The 22,796-nt window shown below is 43.0% G+C and overlaps 1 protein-coding gene across 6 annotated transcripts in view; it reads left to right on the top strand.

Moving 5' to 3' along the window:
- LOC143029613 (uncharacterized) overlaps window positions 1-22,796 on the top strand; it is a 163,145-nt gene that overhangs the window by 67,836 nt on the left and 72,513 nt on the right. For all 6 annotated transcript variants that reach the window (XM_076192351.1, XM_076192352.1, XM_076192350.1 and 3 more), the window contains 3 exons: window positions 3,691-3,910; window positions 7,776-7,924; window positions 8,105-8,187. In XM_076192351.1, coding sequence (XP_076048466.1) covers window positions 3,691-3,910; window positions 7,776-7,924; window positions 8,105-8,187 — 452 coding nt within the window. The remainder of the gene's footprint in view (window positions 1-3,690; window positions 3,911-7,775; window positions 7,925-8,104; window positions 8,188-22,796) is intronic.

Raw genomic sequence — 22,796 nt, 5'->3', positions numbered from 1 at the left:
AAGCCTTCCCAACTACACTCAACAAGCTGATCCCTCTGAAACTACTACACTCACACTTGTCCCCCTTTCCCTTGTAAAGCAGAATGATACAGGCAGTCCTCTGGCACTCTACCCTCTCTTAAACAAACATTAGATAACCACCAGCTATCCACCATAAGTGTACCTCTTTTCTTCAGACATTCTGCATGGCATCTATCCAACCCAGGTGCCTTACCTGCTCTCATCATCTTAACAGCTGCCTTCACTTCATCTTTCCCTATTTCTCCTCCATTTTCCTCCCTCATCTCATTTTCTTAGCGCTTCCCACTGCAACTACCTTTCCCTCCCTATCCTTCACATTTAGCAACTCCCTAAAATACTCTGCCCACCTTACTCTCACTGCCTTCTCTTCCATTATCATCTCTCCATCTGCACCTTTTACTTTTTCTTCTCTACTTGATTCACCTCCTCTTCCTCTTTTAATTTCTTTCCAAAACATCTTTTTATTACTTTCAAAATTTTCTGTCATACTCTTTCCCCATTTCACATCTGCTCTCCTCTTTGCTTCCTTTATCTTATGCTTAACTTCCTTTCTCTTTACATTGTACCTCTCATACAATTCCCTCGTCCTAATTTGTAGCCAATCTATGAAAGCCTGCTTCTTCTCTTCTACACCCTTCTTTGCTTCCTCATGCCATCACTCGCTACCCTTCCTTGTATTTCCTCCCGCCCTCCTTGTTCTTCACACCATCCTTGCACACCTTATGACTCCCTCCTTGAACCATCCCCATTCCTCCTCCACTCCTAGTTCTACTCTATCCTTCACTACCTCCCACTCCTCTCTCAGCTTCTTCTTATACTCATTCTCCTTTTCTTTCTCATTTAAGCAGTTCACTCTAAGTACCTTCCTATCTTCTGCCTTTTTCCTCTTTCTCTACCTATTCTCCACTCTCAATTTACCTTCCACCAGAAAATGATCTGATATTCCCCCACTCTCTCCCCTTAGAACATGTACATCCTTAACTCTTCCTGCCATACTCCTGGTCACCACTATATAGTTCATTAATGCTCTATCTGCCACCCTTCCATCCACCACCCTCTCCCATGTGTACTTCTGCTTGACTTTCTTCCTAAACACTGTATTTGCTATCATCAACTCTCAAGACACACCTCCACCATCAATTCTCCACTACAATTTTTACCTGAAACTCCATACTTCCCAATCACTCCATCTATTGGTTCGTTTCCTACCCAAGCATTAAGGTCTGCCAATACAACTACATTGACACTTCTCCCTAATCCCTCTATGCACTCATTTATATCTACCCAAAAAGCCTCCCTTTCCTCTACGCTCTTCTCACTACCAGGCCCATACACACTTACAAAAACCCACATCTCCCTTCCCAGCTTCACCTTCATCCACATCAACCTTAAAGAAACTGCCTTCCACTCCACTACATGCTTACCCATCTCTTCACTTACTAGTATAGCCACCCCTTTTCTCCCTCGTCCCCTCTTCACTCCTGAGTACCTCCCAACTACACTCCCAAACTCACACTCGCCCCTCCCTTTCATTTTAGTTTCACTCAAAGCCAGCACATCCCTCTTTCTTCTCGCAAACATACTACCTATCTCTTCCCTTTTACTCTCATCTGTACCACATCCATGCACAATTAAAGACCCAAGCCTTAGGGTAGTGGTTGGAAAACTCCTAGACCCTCTTATGCCTTTACTTTTTTTAGGAATGTCCCCTTTGGGGTCACAAGTAGCAGGACTCCTAATCCCACCCCACATCCTGTTTTTTGTCACCTTTTACAACTCAAGTGGAAGGACTTTGTGGTAGCATTCTTTTCCCCCACCACAGGGTAGGCAAAAAAAGGAAATGAATATTCAGAGAAATGGTACAGGACAGTGACAAGGGGTTGGGGGACAGCATAACAGAGGGACAGTCTTAGTATAAAAGTGTCATAATTTCTCTATGAACAGAGTTTTCCTCTATCACAGACAAAATGATGTGTGGCTCTGGTCCGTAGGGTCGCCCCATATAGACCCTAAAGTATCAACTACATGCTACTTTGCCACAATAACATGCAGCCAATACCCCAGACGTGGTTATGTTAGGTGAGATAAAAACAATTGTCTCTATATTGCTAGAATAGAGTGGCATTTGCACATGCAGCAGGGGGCTTATTTATGTCTGCATCTATATGCCAAGGGCTTTTTCTCCATATAAATGAGGTAGCCAAGTCAGAAGGCAAGTACCCACTCCCACCCATGATCCATTCAACTCCCATCCACCACTCTTTCCTCCTCTTCATCTTAGCTTCTCATGGATGACAGGTAATCCCTGTATCCCACCCACTGCCCTGGGTCAGAAGCAATGCAGCAAGACAGCATATCCACAGCAAGGCCACTTCACTTAATCCATCCCCTCATGCATGAAGAAATAAGATGGGGAGAAATCCCTTTGGGCTGTGTCAAGATAACCTTCATACATAACCACACCCTAACCCCCCATCACCTCCCTTTCTTATATCACAGTATCATCTATACACAGCCATACTTCACTGACCCCTATTTCCTACCTTATCCCTTCCTTGCTCAACAGACAGCCCCTTCTTGCTCACTGCCCCTTTCCTCCCATCCATCCATCCATTTCATCCTTGGTTGTCCCTTCAAATTCACTCCCTCCACTTCTGCCTTCCACACCTCTTTTACTAATCTTTCTTACTCGTCCTGTCCATGTGTTCAAACCATCCCAATGCTTTCATCAACCCTATCTACCATCTCCTTTTCCACCCTAGCTCTCCTCATCACCTCACCTCGTTTCTTCAACTTTGCCCCTATCATATTTCTCAGACATTTCATCTCTGCCTCTTTTAAATTCCATGTTTCTGCCCCATACAGCACTCTTGGCACAAGCACCTCTTCATATAGTCTCCCCTTAACATTCATTCCCAAATACCAATTTCTCATGACATTTTTTAATCCCCCAAGGCATTTATTTGCTTTTGTCTACAATTTACTTCCATCACCACTGCTCCTTTTCTTGCCACATGTGACCCCAGATACCTAAAGTTATCCAAAGGCTTACTTATACAGTTCATTAATATCCTTCAGATAGATCAGCGATAATTATATAGAACAGGTCCATGTTGTGTTCTAAGGTAAATCAGGAGTTGCAGCCCCAGGCAACTTTGAACTTTGATTGTATTTCAGTCACCATTTCTCATTAGGAGAGCTGACAACTGGTGATTCCACCCCTGATACATATTGTGTGAAGCAGTGAGAGCAATACATCAGGGGTAAACAATTCCAGTTTTATAGTACTGTAGTTGCCCAATGGGATCCTTTGGAGCAACTCATGGTTTCCTGCAGATGAAATCCACTTGAGATGTTAAAAAAGATTGCTAAGATTTTTTCTTGTAGCTGTATTAGCCTCAACATGAGCATGTTTTATATATATATATGTTAAGGGTGGACAGTTCCAGTTTTACGGTAGTTGCCCAGTGGGATCCTTTGGATCAAATCATAGTGTCCTGGGTGACTGAATTGTCCATCCCTGTTCATGCTGTTATTCTACATATTGGAAAGATTTTGGTAAGGATAAAAGTTTAACCATTAGCTATCTTTGTTTATAGGAAAGATTCAATATTGTTAACTGTACACATTAGTGGGGATAGATCTTTAATTGTTACCCTTTTGTTACAGGAGAGCGTAAGCAGCACTACTGAGACTCCCACTGTGCAGTCTCTCGGTGAAACAACCCTGCCCAATGGTTATACACCTCCAACACCCATTGGTGTGAACACTGGCCCTCCAGGGGCAATCACAGATCTCACAGACCTATGTGTTTCTCCTATCAAGGATCCAAGTCTTCCCGCCATTGTAGAATCCTCAGAATCTGGATTTGAAGAAGGGAATATTGCTGGTGAGTTTCATAATTGTAAACACATACTATTTATTTGTTATTTTTATATATAGATAGAGTGAGAAATGAGGAGGTGAGGTGGAGAACAGGGGTGAAAAAGGATTTGGGAGATAGGGTTGATGAAAGAATATTAGGATGGTTTGGACACATGGAAAGAATGAGTGATGAAAGACTAGTAAGAGAGGTATGGAAGGCAGATGTGGAGGGAGTGAACATGAGGGGACGTCCTAGGATGAGGTGGATGGATGGGGTGAAGGGGGCTTTGGGGAAGAGGGGAATGTCTGTTGAGGAAGGAAGGGAGAGGACGGAAGACAGAGGTGAGTGGAGAATGGTTGTATATGGATGATGTTGTGACTGCATGAGGAGGAATGGGCGGGGGGGTGGGGGGGGGTAGTATGTGTGAGTAAATTTTGACGCAGCCCGAAGGGATTTCTCCCCGTCCTCGCCTTATATGAAAAGGGGGACGGAGAGGGGGGGTCGCCGATTAAATGAAGCGGCCTTGCTGTGGATGTACTGTGTCTTGCGACACTGCTTCTGACCCAGGGCGGTGGGCAGGGTGCAGGGATGACCCGTCATCCAGGAGGTGCTCAGATGAGAGGAAGGGTGGGAGGGGTGTGGAGTGAATTTAGGGATGAAATGGGTGGGAGTGTTTTTATGCCTTTCCCTTTTTGGCTACCTCCCTTGGAAGGGGGAAAAAGCCTTGGTATATGTATGTATGTATTAATTTTTTCATGTGCAAGGTTTAATTTGGTAATTTGGGCATATAAAAAGAATGAATGAGAAAAGACTAGCTAAGATAATGTGGAAAATGGAATTAGGAATGAACTTGAAGACTGGAAATAAGGTAGAAGATGGACTTAAGGGGACTTTTGATGCACTTCTGTCACATATTGAAGAGAAAATGCAAAAGATAGGAGGGGATGTGGACGTTTTTCATTTATCTGTAATGTTTTCAGAAGCACAAATTTATAAGTGAAATGTGTCGTTTTGGGGTTCAGTGAATTGAGGTTTTGAGTGTATAGTGTGAAAGAGGTTGCTAACGGGTGTGAAGAGTATGAATATATAAGGATGATGAGGAATTTGTAATAATATATAGATATAAGATAGAATAATTCAGAGTGGAGATGGCTATGTTATGTTAACTTTATGTATGAATATATTAAAAGAAACAGAGATGAGGATATATGCCATAATAGGTGCACCCGCATCTGGAGGCAGTAAATTACATGGATGGCAGTTCGAGTCATGCTTAAAAGGGCCAATGTGTGATGACAGTAAGGGTGCACATTCTTAAAGTCCTAGTCTCTGACAAATACATTCATTACTTAGTCATGGCTGTGAAGTAAAAAAATAATATAATCAAAGGGGAGTGGCAAGAATAAGCATTATAGGATTTTTTTTTTTTTTTTTTTTTTTTTTTTTGGGGGGGGGGGGGAATACTACCACCAAGTATTCCCACTTGAGTTGTAACTGGCGACAAAAACAGTATGGGGATAGGTCTAGACATACTGTTCTCTGTAGCCCCATAGGGGACCTGGTTTGTGTCTTTTAATGAGCATGGGTGTGCTACAGATGAGAGTAAAAGGAATGAGAGAGGCAGTATGTTTGTGTGAAGAAAGATGGATGTGTTGGCATTGAGTGAGGCTAAGTTGAAAGGGAGGTGCAAGTTTGAGTTAGGGAGTGTAGTTGGGAGGGTGTCATGAGTGAAGAGAGGATGAGAGAGAAAAAGGGTGGCTATATTATTAAGTGAAGAGATAGGAAAGCGTGTGGTGGAGTGGAAGGAGGTTTCTTTAAGGTTAATGTGGATGAAGGTGAAACTGGGAAGGGAGATGTGGGTCGTTGTAAGTGCATATGGGCCTGGTAATGAGAATGGTGTAGAGGAAAGGGAGGCTTTTTGGATAGATTTAAATGAGTGCATAGAGGGTTTAGGGAGAAATGTCACTGTAATGGAATTGGGAGATCTCATTACTAGGGTAGGAGACAAACCAATAGACTGAGTGGTTGGGAAGTGTGGAGTTCCAGGAAAAAAACTGTAGTGGAGAGTTGATGGTGGAAATATGTCTAGAGAGTTGATGATAGCAAACACACTGTTTAGGAAGAAAGTCAAGCATAAGTACACATGGGAGAGGGTGGTGGATGGAAGGGTGATAGATAGGGCTTTGATGGACTACATAATGGTAACCATTGGAAGAGTAGGAAGAGTTTTGGGTATACATCTTCTTAGGGGAGAGAATGGGGGAATCTCAAATGATTATTTGGTGGAAGGAAAGTTGAGAGTGCAGGATAGATTGAGAAAAAAGGATAAGGACAGAAGGTAGGAAGGTGCCTAGAGTATATATACATATATATAACAATGGCTTTTTCCCCCTTACAAGAGAGGTAGCCAAAGTCAATGGCATAAATCCACTCCCAGCCATTTTATCCCCATTTTGAGAGAAGCGAGTAAATGCCTTGGTGGATTGAAGAGTGTAATGAGGAATAGACATTTGGGAATGGATGCTAAGAGGAGACTGTATGAAGGAGTGATTGTGCCAACAGCACTGTATGGGGCAGAAACATGGAACATAAGAGAGTTTGAATGCATTTGAGATGAGGTGTCTGAGAAGTATAATAGTGGTTACTAGACTGGATAGAGTGAGAAATGCAGAGGAGAGGAGGAGAACGGGGTTGGAAAAGGAGTTGGGAGATAGGGTTGGTGAAAGAGCATTGGGATGGTTGTAACACATGGAAAGAATGAGTGAAGAAAGACTAGTAAAAGAGGTATGGAAGGCAGATGTGGAGGGAGTGAATATGAGGGGACGTCCTAGGATGAGGTGGATGGATGGGGTGAAGGGGGCTTTGGGGAAGAGGGGAATGTCTGTTGAGGAAGGACGGGAGAGGACAGAAGACAGGGGTGAATGGAGAATGGTTGTATATGGATGATCTTGTGATGCATGAGGTGGAATGGGTGGGGGGGATGGGGGGTGAGGTAGTATGTGTGAGCAAAATTTGACGCAGCCCGAAGGGATTTCTCCCCGTCTTCTCCTTTTATGCATGGGGGGGACGGAGAGGGGGGGTCGCCAATTTAGTGAAGCGGCCTTGCTGTGGATGTGCTGTGTCTTGCGACACTGCTTCTGATCCAGGGCATTGGACAAGGTGCAGGGATGGCCCGTCATCCAGGAGGTGCTAAGATATGAGGGAGGGTGGAGGGGTGTGGAGTGTATTCAGGGATGGAATGGGTGGGAGTGATTTTATGCCTTTTCCTTTTTGGCTACCTCCCTTGTACGGAGGTAGCCAAAAAGGGAAAGGCATAAAAACACTCCCACCCATTTCATCCCTAAATACACTCCACACCCCTCCCACCCTTCCTCTCATCTGAGCACCTCCTGGATGACGGGTCATCCCTGCACCCTGCCCACCGCCCTGGGTCAGAAGCAGTGTCGCAAGACACAGTACATCCACAGCGAGGCCGCTTCATTTAATCGGGGATGGTTGTATGTGGATGAAGCTATGATGCATGGAGGGGATGAAAGGGGAGTATGCGTGAATGATATTTTGACTCAGCCCAGAGGGATTTCTCCCCGTCATCTATTTTTTTTTGTGAGGTGAAGGAGAGGGGGTCACCGATTAGGTGAAGTAGCCTTACTGTGGATATGCTGTGTCTTGTTGCATTGCTTCTGACCTAGGACAGAGGGCAAGATGCGGGGATGACCCTTTGTCCAGGAGGGGAGGGAGGGGTGATGAATGGGAGTGGAGTATGTGGGGATGAAATGGGTGGGAGTGGAAATATTCCTTTGATTGTGGCTACCTCCCTTGTAAAGGGAAAGAAGCCCTTAGTATATCTATATATGTATTTTTAAAAGTATAAATTTCTATAACTTTACAGGAGAGACTGTAGTTGCATCGTCGCCACTAGCTGATGTGTTTATTTGTGCTCGGCGTTTCTTCACTGATGCACACTCACGGTCAAAATTAATCTCCATCACTAGTGATTACTTCAGTGGAGCAGAGACACCTTCCAAAGCCAAAGTTCGGGTGAGATATCATTATGCCAATGTTATTATTTATTTCTCAGGTATAATCAATTTACATAAATAATTTGTTACAATGTAGATATTTTCATATGTAATGATTTTGGTTTGCATTTTTTATGATTGATGTGGTGTTAGATTTATGTAAATGTGCCTAATTTTGATTAAATGATACCTTTAACAGGATAGTACAAGGCGGTTGAGTATCAGAAAAGAACAGAATTCCTTTATTGCATATTCATCAGATGAGGAGCTCGATGAGTGGATGTAAGTACAATATTACTTTTCTTCTTCTTCTATGGTGAAGGGCCATTAGTAGCCCTTCACCATAGGGCCATTAGTAGTCATCAAGTCACTTATTTCTTTCGTTCCATGGCATGCATCTTTCAATACCAGCACCTGTGCAATCTGTTCATTGCTTAAATGGTTGGTCGGAGCCATATTTACACTGAAAAGGGAAAAAAGGTAAAAAAATGCGACACAAAACTTGGCCCCCTCATGAGCACAACGGATGCAGTGACGTCATACAGGCAGGCGCGAGTTCTGACATCTTTGTTTCACCATCAAAATGACCATCATTTTTTCGCCATAGTTTGCACCCGGTCTGGCCTAAGCAGGCGCGAATTTTGTCGAGCACTGTACATACAAGGAAAGTAGCCAAAAACAAAGGCATAAAATCCATTCCCACCCATTCCATCCCCACATACTCCACTCCCATTCACCCTCCTCCCTCCCTCCTATCTCGGCTCCTCCTGAATGACTGGTCATCCCTGGGTCAGAAGCAATGCAGCAAGACACAGCACATCCACAGCACGGTTGCTTCATTTAATTGGTGAACCCATCCCACTCCCCCACCCCCACCCTGTCCTCCTCATGCTGAATAAGAGAAGATGAGAAATCCCTTTGGGCTGTGTCTAAATATCATTCACACATGCCTCCCATCCCCATCCACTCCCTTCCATGATCCCTATGTGGGGTATTGGCTGCATGTTATTGTGGTGTTACAAGATGTTCAGTAGTATGGAGCTGATACTTAGGATTAACATGGGCACCCCTAAAGACCAGAGCCACACATCATTTTGTCTGTGATAGAGGACATTTCTATTCATAGAGACATGTTGATAATATATTATACTTTGACTGCCCCCCCTCATCTTTTCTTATTTCTCTATTTCCTTCTACCATCACCATAATTTTCTTGGTGCCTCCCACTACTACCACCAATCCCTATCCTCCACATTCAACAGATTTCTAAAATACTTTGCCTGTCTTTCCCTTACTGCCTCCTCTTCTGTTAACATCATTCCACTGCACCTATTACCTTTTCTTCTCTATTTTCACCTCCCATTCCTCTCTTAACTTTCTTCCAAAACATTTGTATTACATTCAAAATTTTCTGTCATACTCCTCCCCATTTTACATCTCTCCTCTTTGCCTCAGGCCCATATGCTCTTACAAAGTCCTAAACTCCTTTCCCATTTTCACCCTCATCCACATTAACCTTAAAGAAAAAAAAATTCCACTCTACTACATGCTTTACTATCTTCTCACTTACTAGTAGAGCCACCCCTTCCCTTGCTTGTCCTCTCCTCACTCACGACACCCTCCCCACTACACTTCCAAATATACTGCCTCTTCCCCCTTTACTTTCATCTGTACCACACCCTCATACAGTAAAAGACTGAAACCTTAGGGATCTGGTTGGAAAATTCCTTCCAGACACTCATATGCTTTGACTTCTCATAGGAATAGGGACACAGAGAGCAGGATACCTAGTCTCATCACTCCATCCTGGCTGCCTTTTACAACCCAAGTGGAAGAGCTTGGTGGCAGTATTCTTTCTTCCCCCTAACACAGGGTGCAGAGGCAAAAATGGAAATATATACTCAAGGAAATGGTACATGAGAGTATTAAGAGTAGGGAACACAGGGTGCAGAGGCAAAAATGGAAATATATACTCAAGGAAATGGTACATGAGAGTATTAAGAGTGGGGAACAACATAATGGAGGGACAGTCACAGTCAGACAGGGTGGGGGATGAAGGAGTGTGTGTGAATGATATTTTGACACAACCCAAAGGGATTTCTCCCCATCTTCTCTTTCTCCATATGAGGGGACGGAGAGGTGGGGTCACTGATTAAATAAAGCAGCCTTGCTATGAATATGCTATATCTTGCATTGCTTCTGACCCAGGGCAGTGGCCAAAATGCAAGGATGACCCACCATCCAGGAGGAGCCAAGAAAAGAGGGAGGGTTGGTAAATGGAAGTGAAGTATATGGGGATGAAATGGGTGGTAGTGGATTTATGGCTTTGCTTTTGGCAACCTCCCTTGTAAGGGAAAAAAAGCCCCTGGTGTGTATATGTATTTCTCTATAAGTAGAGATTTTCTCTACTTATAGAGAAATACATACATATATCAGGGGCTTTTTTTCCATAAATATGAAAGGGTGATTATGCCAATGGCTTTGTATGGGGCAGAGACATGGAATTCAAGAGAGGCAGGAAAAGTTTAAATGTGTTTGAGATGAAATGTCAGAAATATGGCAGGGGTTACAAGGTTGGATTGAGTGAGAAATGAGGAGGACAGCTGGGGTGGAAAAGGAGATGGCAGATAGTGCTGATGAAAGACCATTGGGATGGTTTGGACACATGTAAAGAATGAGTGAAGAAAGAGTAGTAAAATAGGTGTGGTAGGCAGAGGTGGAGGAGACAACCGAGGATAATATGGAAGGATCGGGTGAAAGGGGCATTGAGCAAAGAAGGATGAATGGAGAATGCCTATGTAAAGATGATACTGTGATGCAAGGAAGGGAGGGTAAACTGGGGTTATGTGTGAATGATATTTTGATGCAGCTCAAAGGGATTTCTCACCATCTTCTCTTTTTCTGCATGAGGGGATGAAGATGGGGGTTGTCTCTGATTAAGTGACATAGCCTTGTTGTGGATGTGGCGTGTCTTGCTGCATTGTTTTTGACCCAGGGTAGTGGCAGGGATACAGGGATGACCTGTCATTCATGAGGAGCTAAGATGAGAGGGAGGAAAAGGTGGTGGATGGGAGTGGGTACTTGCCTTGTAAGAGGAAAAAGCACTTGGTATACAAGTATTGTAATGTGTTCATTTGACAAAAAAATTATTGGTTTGAAAATATATTAGCACTATGTCTATCTGTATACCAAGGACTTCCTCTTATTAGGGAGGTAGCCAAGTCAGTTTCACACACTCCCATCCATCACACTTGTTTCCTTCTCATCTTAGCACCATGTAGATGAAGGGTCATCCTTGTCTCCCACCCACTACCCAAATCAGAAGCAATGCAGCAAGACACAGCACATCCACAGCAAGGCCACTTCACTTACATGGTGACCCCACCCCCACCTCTCATGCAGAAAATAGATCTCTCTCAAAGAAATCCCATCAGTCTGTGTCAAAATGTCATCCACACAATAACTCATCTCCTGCCCCTTCCGTTTGTTGCTCGACAGACATAGAAAAGATTTTAATAAGGAATGAAAGATGTAACCACCACAAATATGTTTGTAAGACTAATAACCCCAACATATAAATTGTGTAGAATTTAAAGGTCATTATTTTTGTATCTGACCTTTAAAATGACTCCGGGTTATTTTTGTTTTAGTTTTTGTCTGGTACATCAAAATCAAAGATACAGTATACTGTATGTATTTTGAAGGCAATCATTAAAGGACAATGATTATCATTGTGTTGGAGAATGGTTAATGCTGTGGTAAAAAAAAATTCCCTGGATTAGCACTGAAATTTGAATTACTGAAGTCTGTCTCAGCAATTTTTGGTGATGATAATGATAGATCTCAAATTATACCAGTATGTTTGTTATGCCTGTTTAGGACTAGCAGATGGGTCATATATTTGAGTTCAACAGTAGCATTTGTGAGGAAGATATGTCATAACATGGGATTTATTAGTGATAGCATTGCTGAGACAATTTTAATAATCATCTCTTTGACATCCACATTGTGTTTGGCACAATATTCAATCTTAATTGGAAGACCAGCATTTTAAGATTGTCTTTATGCCAAACTTAATTGTGTCAACAGGTTGCTTAAGTAAAGTAAAATGAACAAAGAAAATCCTAGATGTCACAACACAGAAGACATGTAACACATTATCTTCCACTGCCCAGCACTTGCTCATTTCAGAAACAATAGAAAATCTGGCTAGCTTGATCTATGGGCATCCTGGTGTAGACAGGGGTTCACAGATCTCTGCCAAGAGTTGTCTAAAAATATGGAATGATTGAATCAACACCCATCCTAATGCACCATGTAGCCCTGTACATTTATTTAGCAGCTTTTTTCTAGTATCCTGGGACCAATGATGGGTACTTGCAAGTTGTAGTCCTGCAAGATCATTAGAGAAAATGTCTCTGTGTCACCAACCCTCTAAAGTCAACACTGTCTCCTCTATACCTCTATATAAAAGTGCAGTCCATGCCAAGCCCAAACTCTCTCTGTCAACCTTGACTCTATTTATTCCATCTTTTCACTAAAGGAAATGTGACAGTCTGCAACTGCTTCCCTCTACCCTCTACTACTACAACACTGATGACAGTCACGAACAGTCTTGTTTCTTCCCAGAGAAACGAGAAATGTATAGGAGAACACAAGGACTGTTGCCACCCACTGTGGGGCTCCAGGTTTTCAGTCAGTAACGTTGGAGGCAACAGTTACTATTATTGTTCATGATATTAAACTGAATCATCATCATCATTTTAGTATCTTTAACTGTGAATATGGTGTTGATCATTCCATTTGATCTGAAGGGTTTTCCAGGGCACCTGTTTCAAGGTTTCTAGAAATGTAAAACCCCTCCTTACCAAAAGAGAACCAGAGGTGAATAAAATACTGCGGAAGCGTTCTGAAGAAAGTGATAAGTTTGATTCAGTACAAAAGTTGTGGGCATAAACAAGCTGTGTGTCCCTTCTGTGCAAGAGTAGTGTGAAGTGACAAGTTTGGTTCAGTTTTGCTTTTCACCAAGACATTTCTCAACTTGCAGTTGATCTTTTATGAATTCAAATAGGCAGTGGGTGATATGCAAGGATGAGCCATCATCCAGGAGGAGTAAAAAAAAAAAAAGAGGAAAGGAGGGATGATGATTGGGAGTGGAGTATGGGTGGGATTGGATTTATGTCTTCGACTTAGGCTATTTCCCTTGTAGGGGGAAGAAGCCCTTGGTATATGTAAGTTTAATACCATTTCACTTTTCTTTGTTGCCATACCCTGCAAGTTTTTTGTGTGATTGTTGTGTGTATGGGTTTGTATTTGTTTTGCAAGTCCCACAGGTGTCAGTCAATCAATCAAATCAGCCATCCTGAGTCCACTGCTGACCAAAGGCCTCCTTCATAGTATTCCATGAATCACACAACTGCACCACCCTCTGCCACTTCACACCGGCAAACTTCTTGATCTCGTCTCTCCACCTTCTGTCTGGTTTCCCTCCTCCATGCTTCCCATCTTGCGGTGTCCTCTCAGTAACACACTTGCTCCATCGCTCATCAGTCGTTCACACTAACTTACCTGCCCAATTCCACTTCCTCTCTTTTGCCACCTCCACAATATCTTTCACTCTAGTCTGCTCTCTTTCAGACTCTCAGTGTTATTCCCATCATTGATCTCTCCATTCTCCTCTGTGCAGTCCTTAATTTTGTTTCCATTGCCTTTGTTAGTTTCCAAGTCTCACACCCATAGATTATTGCTGGCAGAATGTATTGATTGTAAACTTTACCTTTCAAACATAAAGGTAGAGAGCCTCTCAGGATTTTGTTTCTCAGATAGGAACCATAGGTGTAGGATGCACAATTTCTTCGTATCTTTACATGTGTTGCTATCTTTAGTTATGTGTCTGTCACTCGTGTCTGTGCATCAGTGTTAATGCCAAACCACTTATAAAAGTGTTTATAATAGGGGTGTTGCTACTCAAAATTGTCTAAGGAATTTCCATGTATCAGAGTAGTTTATTCTTCATTCATGAAGACACCAGTGCAATCGTTTTGAACATATATCTCAACCATTGAGTTTGGGAAGCACAAATACAAAATAGATAATAACTATTTTTTACATATTTGCCACATGGTGTTAGTGAGTTTGTAGTTTTCAAGTATTTAATATATAGTAGTGTTTCCCAAACTTGGGTGCTGAAATCAGTTATAGGGGTTGTTGGAAAGCAATGCATACACACACTTTTCTTTATCCATCCTGCTAGTAATAAGATATTCCTCCAGTCCACCATCACAGTATCTGCATGAGACCCATCCTATCCAGGTGCTGTACGTGCTCTCATCATCTTAACAACTACCTTCACCTCATCTTTCCTTATTTCTCCTCCATTTTCCTCACTCATCACGGTCATTTTCTTAGCACGACCCACTGCAGCTACCTTTCCCTCCCTATCCTCCTTCACATTTAGCATACATATACATTCATATACCAAATGCTTTTTCCCCCTTACAAGGGAGGTAGCCAAAAAACAAAGGCATAAAAACCATTCCCACTCACTCCATCCCCAACATACTCTACATTTAGCAACTCTTATTGCCATCTCTTCCATTATCAGCTCTCCATCTGCACCTTTTACCTTTTCTTCTCTACTTGATTCTCCTCCTCTTCCTCTCTTAATTTCTTTCCAAAACATCTTTAGAGGATTGCCTGTATAGTTCCACTTTACAAGGAAAAAGGGGACAAGTGTGAGTGTAGTAGTTTCAGAGGGGTTTAAGTGTAGTTGGGAAGGCTTATGGGATGGTTTTGATTTAGAGGATTTGGAGAGGAACAGAGGGAGTAATTGGTGAGGAACAGTGTGGGTTTAGAACAGGTAGGGGTTGCATGGATCAGATTTTTGTGTTAAGACAGATATGCGAGAGCTTTAGGAAAAGTTAGGATGTTTTTTGGGCAGTTATGGATTTGGAAAAGGCTTATAGGGTAGACAGGAAGCCATGGGAGGTATTGCAGATATATGGGATAGGAGGAAAGCTGTTAAGAGCAGTTAAGAAGTTTTATGAGAGTAGCAGAGCTTGTGTTAGAATCAGTAATGAAGAAACTGAGTGGTTTAAGGTAAAGGTGGAACTTTGCCAGGGATATGATATGTCACCTTGGCTTTTGATTTATACATGGATGGGGTAGTGCAAGAGGTAAATGCAAGGGTAAGGGGTTAAGGATTGGAGATGCTTAAAGGAAATGGAGAAAAGTGGGAGATAAGCCAGTTGTTGTTTGCTGACAACACTGCGCTTGTGACAGGATCAGAGGAGGGATTGAGGAAGTTAGTGACTGTTTGGGAAGGTGTGCAAAAGAAGGAAGTTGAAGAAAAATGTGGGTAAAAGTAAGGTCCAATCGATGGAGTGGTTGGGAAATGTGGAGTTCCAGGAAAGAATCGTAGTGGAGAGTTGATGGTGGAAATGTATCTAGAAAGAGAGTTGATGATAGCAAATACAGTGTTTCGGAAGAAAGTCAAGCATAAGTACACATGGGAGAGGGTGGTGGATGGAAGGGTGGTAGATAGAGCGCTAATGGATTATGTAGTGGTAAATAGGATTATGATAGGAAGAGTTAAGGCTGTACATGTGCTAAGGGGAGAGGGTAGGGGAATATCAGATCATTTTTTGGTGGAAAGTAAGTTGAGAGTGGAGGATAGATGGAGAAAGAGGAAAGGGACAAAAGGTAGGGAGGTTCTTAGAGTGAACTCTTTGAATGAAAAGGAAAAGGAGAAGGAGTACGGAAAGAAGCTGAAGGAGGAGTGGGAGGGAGTAAAGGATAGAGCAGAGATGGGTGTGGAGGAGGAATGGGGATGGTTCAAGGAGGGAGTCATAAAGTGTGCAAGGATGGTGTGTGGAACAAGAAGGACAGGGGGAAATAGAAGAAAGGGTAGTGAATGGTGGGATGAGGAAACAAAGAAGGTTGTAGAAGAGAAGAAGCGAGCTTTCACAGATTGGTTACAAAATAGGACGAGGGAGTCATATGAGAGTTACAAAGAAAAGAGAAGTAAAGCAAAAGGTAAAGGTTGCAAAGAGGAGAGCAGATGTGAAATGGGATAAGAGTATGACAGAAAATTTTGAAAGTAATAAAAAGATGTTTTGGAAAGAAATTAAGAGAGGAAGAGGAGGCGAATCAAGTAGAGAAGAAAAGGTAAAAGGTGCAGATGGAGAGATGATAATGGAAGAGAAGGCAGTAAGGGGAAGATGGGCAGAATATTTTAGGGAGTTGCTAAATGTGAAGGAGGATAGGGAAGGAAAGATAGCTGCAGTGGGAAATGCGAAGAAAATGAGAGTGATGAGTGAGGAGAATGGAGGAGAAATAAGGAGGGATGAGATGAAGGCAGTTGTTAAGATGATGAAAGCAGGTAAGGCACCTGGTCTGGATGGATGCCATGCAGAATGTCTGAAAAAGGGAGGTACAGTGATGGTGGACTGGTTGGTGAGGTTATTTAATGTTTGCTGGAGAGAGGGTCGAGTGCCAGAGGACTGGAGGAGTGCCTGTATAGTTCCTCTTTACAAGGAAAAAGGGGACAAGTGTGAATGTAGTAGTTTCAGAGGGATTAGCTTGTTAAGTGTAGTTGGGAAGGCTTATGGGAGGATGTTGATTGAGAGGATTAGGAGAGGAACAGAAGGAGTAATTGGTGAGGAACAGTGTGGATTTAGGACAGGTAGAGGTTGTGTAGATCAGATCTTTGTGGTAAGACAGATATGTGAGAAAGCTATAGGAAAGGGGAAGGATGTTTTTTGGGCTTTTATGGATCTGGAAAAGGCTTATGATAGGGTAGACAGAAAGGCACTGTGGGAGGTACTGCAGATATACGGGATAGGAGGAAAGCTTTTGGGAGCTGTCAAGAGTTTTTATGAGAGTAGTAGAGCTTGTGTCAGGATTAGAAATGGAGAGAGTGAGTGGTTCAAGGTAAAGGTGGGACTTCGTCAAGGATGCGTTATGTCGCCCTGGCTGTTCAACTTATGCCCAGGATGTAACACTTCACCCCATACCATACAACACATAATGGAAGACTGCATTATACACAATCATGCACGCAAACAACACAACATACACACTATAAAGGATTTGTGGGAAAACCCAGTTTCGGCTGTGGCTTTCCTCGGGGAGACGGGACTGCTCGGACAGACAGTCTAGGGAACAACAACAATCAGTGGTGCGAGAGGTAAATGCAAGGGTAGTGGGCAAGGGATTGGAGATGGTTAAAGAAAATGGAGAAAAGTGGGAGGTGAGCCAGCTGTTGTTTGAGGACGACACTGCGCTTGTGGCAGGATCGGAGGAGGGATTGAGGAAGTTGGTGGCAGAGTTTGGGAGAGTATGTGATAGAAGAAAGCTAAAGATATATGTGGGTAAAAGTAAGGTGATGAGATGTACAAGGGGTGAAAATGGCAGTAGACTGGAAGTGAGCATTAAGGGAGAGCGACTGGAGGAAGTGGATAGTTTTAGATACTTGGGTGCAAATGTGGCAGGAAAAGGTGAAGTGAAGGTGGAGGTAGAATGTAGATTGAGAGAAGCGAGTAAATGCCTTGGTGGATTAAAGAGTGTGGTGAGGAATAGACATTTGGGAATGGATGCTAAGAGGAGACTGTATGAAGGAGTGATTGTGCCAACAGCACTGTATGGGGCAGAAACATGGAACATAAGAGAAGAAGAGAGGAGTTTGAATGTGTTTGAGATGAGGTGTCTGAGAAGTATGATGGGGGTTACTAGGCTAGATAGAGTGAGAAATGAGGAGGTGAGGAGGAGAACAGGGGTGGAAAAGGAGCTGGGAGATAGGGTTGATGAAAGAATATTAGGATGGTTTGGACACATGGAAAGAATGAGTGAAGAAAGACTAGTAAAAGAGGTATGGAAGGCAGATGTGGAGGGAGTGAACATGAGGGGACGTCCTAGGATGAGGTGGATGGATGGGGTGAAGGGGGCTTTGGGAAAGAGGGGAATGTCTGTTGAGGAAGGACGGGAGAGGACAGAAGACAGGGGTGAATGGAGAATGGTTGTATATGGATGATCTTGTGATTGCATGAGGTGGAATGGGCGGGGGGGTTGGGGGTGAGGTAGTATGTGTGAGCAAAATTTGATGCAGCCTGAAGGGATTTCTCCCCGTCCTCTCCTTTTATGCAATGGGGGGGACGGAGAAGGGGGGTCGCCGATTTAATGAAGCGGCCTTGCTGTGGATGTGCTGTGTCTTGCGACACTGCTTCTGACCCAGGGCAGTGGACAAGGTGCAGGGATGACCCGTCATCCAGGAGGTGCTAAGATAAGAGGGAGGGTGGAGGGGTGTGGAGTGTATTCAGGAATGGAATGGGTGGAAATGATTTTATGCCTTTTCCTTTTTGGCTACCTCCCTTGTAAGGGGGAAAAAGCCTTGGTATATGTATGTATGTATAAGTAAGGTGATGAGATGTACAAGGGGAGAAAGTGGCAGCAGACTGGAAGTGAGTATTAAGGGAGATAGACTGGAGGAAGTGGATTGTTTTAGATACTTGGGTGTGAAAGTAGCAAGAAATGGAGTGGAGTTAGAATGTAGATTGAGAGAAGCAAGTGCCTTGGGGAATTAAAAATGTAATGAGAAATAGACATTTGGGAATGGATGCTAAGAGGAGATTGTATGAAGGAGTGATTGTGCCGACAGCACTATATGGGGCAGAAACATGGAACGTATGAGAGGAGTTTGAATAAGTTTGAGATGAGGTGCCTGAGAATTATGATAGTTGTTACTAGGCTGGATAGAGTGAGAGACGAGGAGGTGAGGAGGAGAATGGGTGTAGAAAGGGAGTTGGGAGATAGGGTTGAAAGAGTATTGGGATGGTTTGGATACATGGAAAGAATGAGTGAAGAAAGATTAATAAAAGAGGTGTGGAAGGCAGAGGTAGGAGTGAAGATGAGGAGGCAACCAATGATGAGATGGATGGATTGAGTAAAAGGGGCTATGGGAAAAAGAGGTATGTCAATTGAAGAAAGATGGGAGAAGACAAAAGATAGGGTGAATGGAGAATGGTTGTGTATGGATGATGCTGTGTGATATATGAAAGGGAGTAGGTGGGGGTGGGGGCTGATGGGGGTATGTGTGAAAGAATAATTTGAAACAGCCCGAAGAGCTTTCTCTCCATCTTCTCGTTTTCTTCATGAGGGGATGGAGAGAGGGTTCGCCAATTTAATGAAGCGGCCTAGCTGTGGATGCGCTGTGTCTTGCAACACTGCTTCTGACTCAGGGCACTGGACGAGATGCTGGGATGACCTGTCATCCAGGAAGAGCCAAGATAAGAGGGGAGGGGAGGATGGAGCGGGTGGGAGTGTATTTATTTTATTTTATTTATTTATTTATTTATTTTTATTTTTTCTTTCTTTCTTTCTTCTACCTCCATTGTAATGGAGGGAAAGCCTTTGGTATATGTATATATGTAATAAGATATTAGGATGGTAGGCTGGACATATGGTCATAAGTTTCTGAGCTTCAACAAATCCTATCATGCATAGCCTCGTGACAGTGTGGGTTATGGGTGAAGTGATGAAAAAAGGTAAAAAAAAATGTAGAAAGTGACTTAGTATAATCTTTGTATGGTTACAGCAAGAACTGAAAGGGATATGTATGCTTGGAGTTAAGGAGTGTAGTTTTCCCTTTATGATGGTTAATGACCTCACTGTATAGGTAATGTTTGGTTGGATGAATAAATAGAAGTTAAGGAGTACTCTCATTCTTAAGTAATTGATGGTTTCCTAATATTTTGCTAAGTGGAAAACTAGCAGCACCACAGTGACTGGCAACAGTCCTTGCCCCCTCACACAGATCTCTCTGGGAAGAAACTTTGGACTGTTGTTGTGTGTTGTCTTAGTATGCAACTGGTAGGAGGGGGAGAGCAGTTGCTGAATGTCATTTCCTCTGGGCTGCACTTGATGGAGGTGAGGAATTGACAGGATTTGAAAATGAGCAGCTCTGCTGTCCATCTTGCTAGACCACCACTTGCAGGCACCAATCATTTGCCCTACTCTTATTCTGATACATAGATGATGGCTGCACTGTTAACTATGTGTGGGTTACTTTTTGACTGAATAAAATTGTATCAAATTGGTCATAAATACTATACATATAACAATAAGTTGAAAGGATTTATTGGTCCAAATAATCTAAATTGCATCCATGCAAAAGATGTAGAAGCTTGGTTTAAAGAAGACACATTTGGCATAAAATGAGCGGAAGTTTGACATGGAAAATGGAGAAGTTTGATGTAGGGTGATCAGAGAAAGGGTAGAGTTTTGGTATCGTAAGGAAAGTTCATAATATAAAGGTATTTGTAGGAAGATCAGAGGTTTAGTGTAGAAATTTTTGGTATGGAAAGTTCATAATATAAAGGTATTTGTAGGAAGATCAGAGGGTTAGTGTAGAAAGCAATGGTTCATCTTTTAAATAACAGGTCCAAATTGGAGAGTGCAAAAGTTCTCTTTGTGAAGATTACAGTTTGGAAAGGGAAAGCATTCAATGAAAAAAAGAGCTTAAGTTCGGTATTGTGGAGAATTGGTATGGACAGAGTAGACATGGCTGAATTTTGAACATACACAAGACTGGGAACTCCCACAAGAGGCCTGGTATTCTTGCCCAGTATGTACTGCAGGAAGGCCACCTGCATGGAGTGAGTAGTCAGTGGGATTCACAGGCTGAAGACCAGGGAGGTTGGGAAGAATAAATTGGCAGGGAAAGGTAAGTGAGGAAGGGAGAGTGTACTGACAGGGGAGGGAGTTTTTGTTTTCAGATATATTGTATGCCCAAACATGCCCTAAAGAATTTGAGATGTTAGCCTGCTTCTTCAACAAGAGATTCATTTGCTCATGCCCATTACAATATTTTCTTTTATATATATATATATATATATATATATATATATATATATATATATATATATATATATATATATATATATATATATATATATATATATATATGGTAAAAAATTGCAGTTGAACTGGATTTGATTGTGTTTGAGGAAAGCCATACTGGCAAATAAGAGTAACTGCATACCAAGCGCACCCATCATAAGAACTGTTGCAATGAAATGCAATAAGAGTATTGATAGAATATTGTGCCAGGCAAAGTAGGACGGCGATTAGTATAAAAATGAGAATAGAATGAAGTAATATGAAGCATAGTAACCTGGGACTTGGGTACAAAGGTGGGGATAAGTTTCAACACAGTCACCGTAATAAGGTTTGACACTTTGCAAATTATTTCGCTCATGAAATGGAAGAAGTAACACTCAAGAATGAATCATTATGCAAAGTGTGACAGCAGATAATGTTGCGATTGTCATGTAAACGAGGAGGGTGGGGTAGCAACGGTCATTCAGTTTTATTGCTCGGGAAAAAAATATATATGTATTCAGGACACTACACTATTTGTCCGAAGCTTTATGAAAAATGTGACACATAAAACCGAGTTTTGACAAACAGCAGGAAGGGAAGGTCTGTTACTGTACTTTATGAGACAGGAGAAAGTGGGGGTAGGGGGTAAAGCATTTAAACAGGGTGTAAAAGGGGGAGGAGTGGGTTGGGTTGGGTTGGGTGGGGTCTAACGGAGGGATGAATTTGGAGTCGAAGGACAAAAACAAGGAAGTGGAGGGGATCGTGGTGGTCTACTGGGTAGCGTTCCCGGCCCACGTAGGTATACTTAAACGACGTTGTATTATTGCTTATGTCTCCGTATTGTCCACAACCGACCGATGATTTTAGTCAGTTGACGGAAACTCCACACGCGGGCGTGGAACAAGGGTTTATTATTATTATTAATAGGATACACAAACGAAGAAAAAATGAAATTGTGTCGACTCGACAAAAGCAGATCGATAGCGTGAATCACTGAGCGATAGGAAACAGGACGAAGGAGTGAGAAAGATATGTTCTTCCTTCGTTGGCGAAGCGGTGGTTGGACGGGCCAGTACTTAGAAGCAGAGGGAGAGCCAGCGGTTGCCAAGTACGTATACCACACAGTGCCAAAGCAGATCGCTGGTGGGGCCGCGGGCGGCAGCCTCGCTCGCTCGCTCGCTCGCACTCGCGTCTACTAGCCTTGCTCGCTTGGCTTCGCCACGTGGGTCCCGGCCTGTGGAGTCCCTGTGGGCCCCGTTGCTTGGCCTCCCTGTTCGTCTCTTCCTTTGCAGAGGTCGCCGCTCCTCATCACGCACGGTCGCATACTTGGTCCTTTTCTTTGCTCTTCTTCCATCTTCACCCTCTCCTCATCTTTGATTGTTCTTATGTCATGGTTTTCCTCTTTCCCCTTCCTCACTTTTATTTACATTTTCTTAATTTTTTTCTCATCCGTATCCTTCCCCCCCCCCCAGCAATTCCACACTTTTTCTTCCTCTGGAATTTCTACGACCCGCACTCCCTACACTACCCACTTTCCATCCATTCTCAGTACATTCCTTCTCTCGTCTTCCCCATCTTCCCCTTTCCTTCTCCCTGTCCCTTGCCTTTGCTCTCCCTCCATCTCCTTACGCTTTCCTCCCCTCCCCTTCCCCATTTTTATCTCTATCCTTTCAGTCTCATATCCCTACTCAACCAATCCCAGTCATCAATCAGACTTCGTAATCACCTCAAATAAAGAAATGTGTGGAAAAACGAAAGGAAGGAAAGAAGAGGATAGATGATGGATATAGAAGTTCATTCCTTTGCCATGTACTCCTTCTCCCCTCCCTTCCCTCCCTCCACCACTGGGGAACCGTCTTCCCTCTCCTACTGATCCTTCCTAATCCTCTCCTTACCCCTTCAACCTTCTCTCTGATATTAATTTCTTTCCTACAACATTGTCTCTTTCCCTACCATCTCGTTCATCCCACCCTTCTCCTACTTCCTTGTTCGTTAGGTGGCTTGGAGCTGCGTGC

Source organism: Oratosquilla oratoria, chromosome 11 (genome assembly GCF_046742065.1).
Source record: "Oratosquilla oratoria isolate Oo_2021 chromosome 11, ASM4674206v1, whole genome shotgun sequence".
NCBI classification, from domain to species: Eukaryota; Metazoa; Arthropoda; class Malacostraca; order Stomatopoda; family Squillidae; genus Oratosquilla; species Oratosquilla oratoria.
This window is presented reverse-complemented; position numbering and strand designations above follow the sequence as displayed.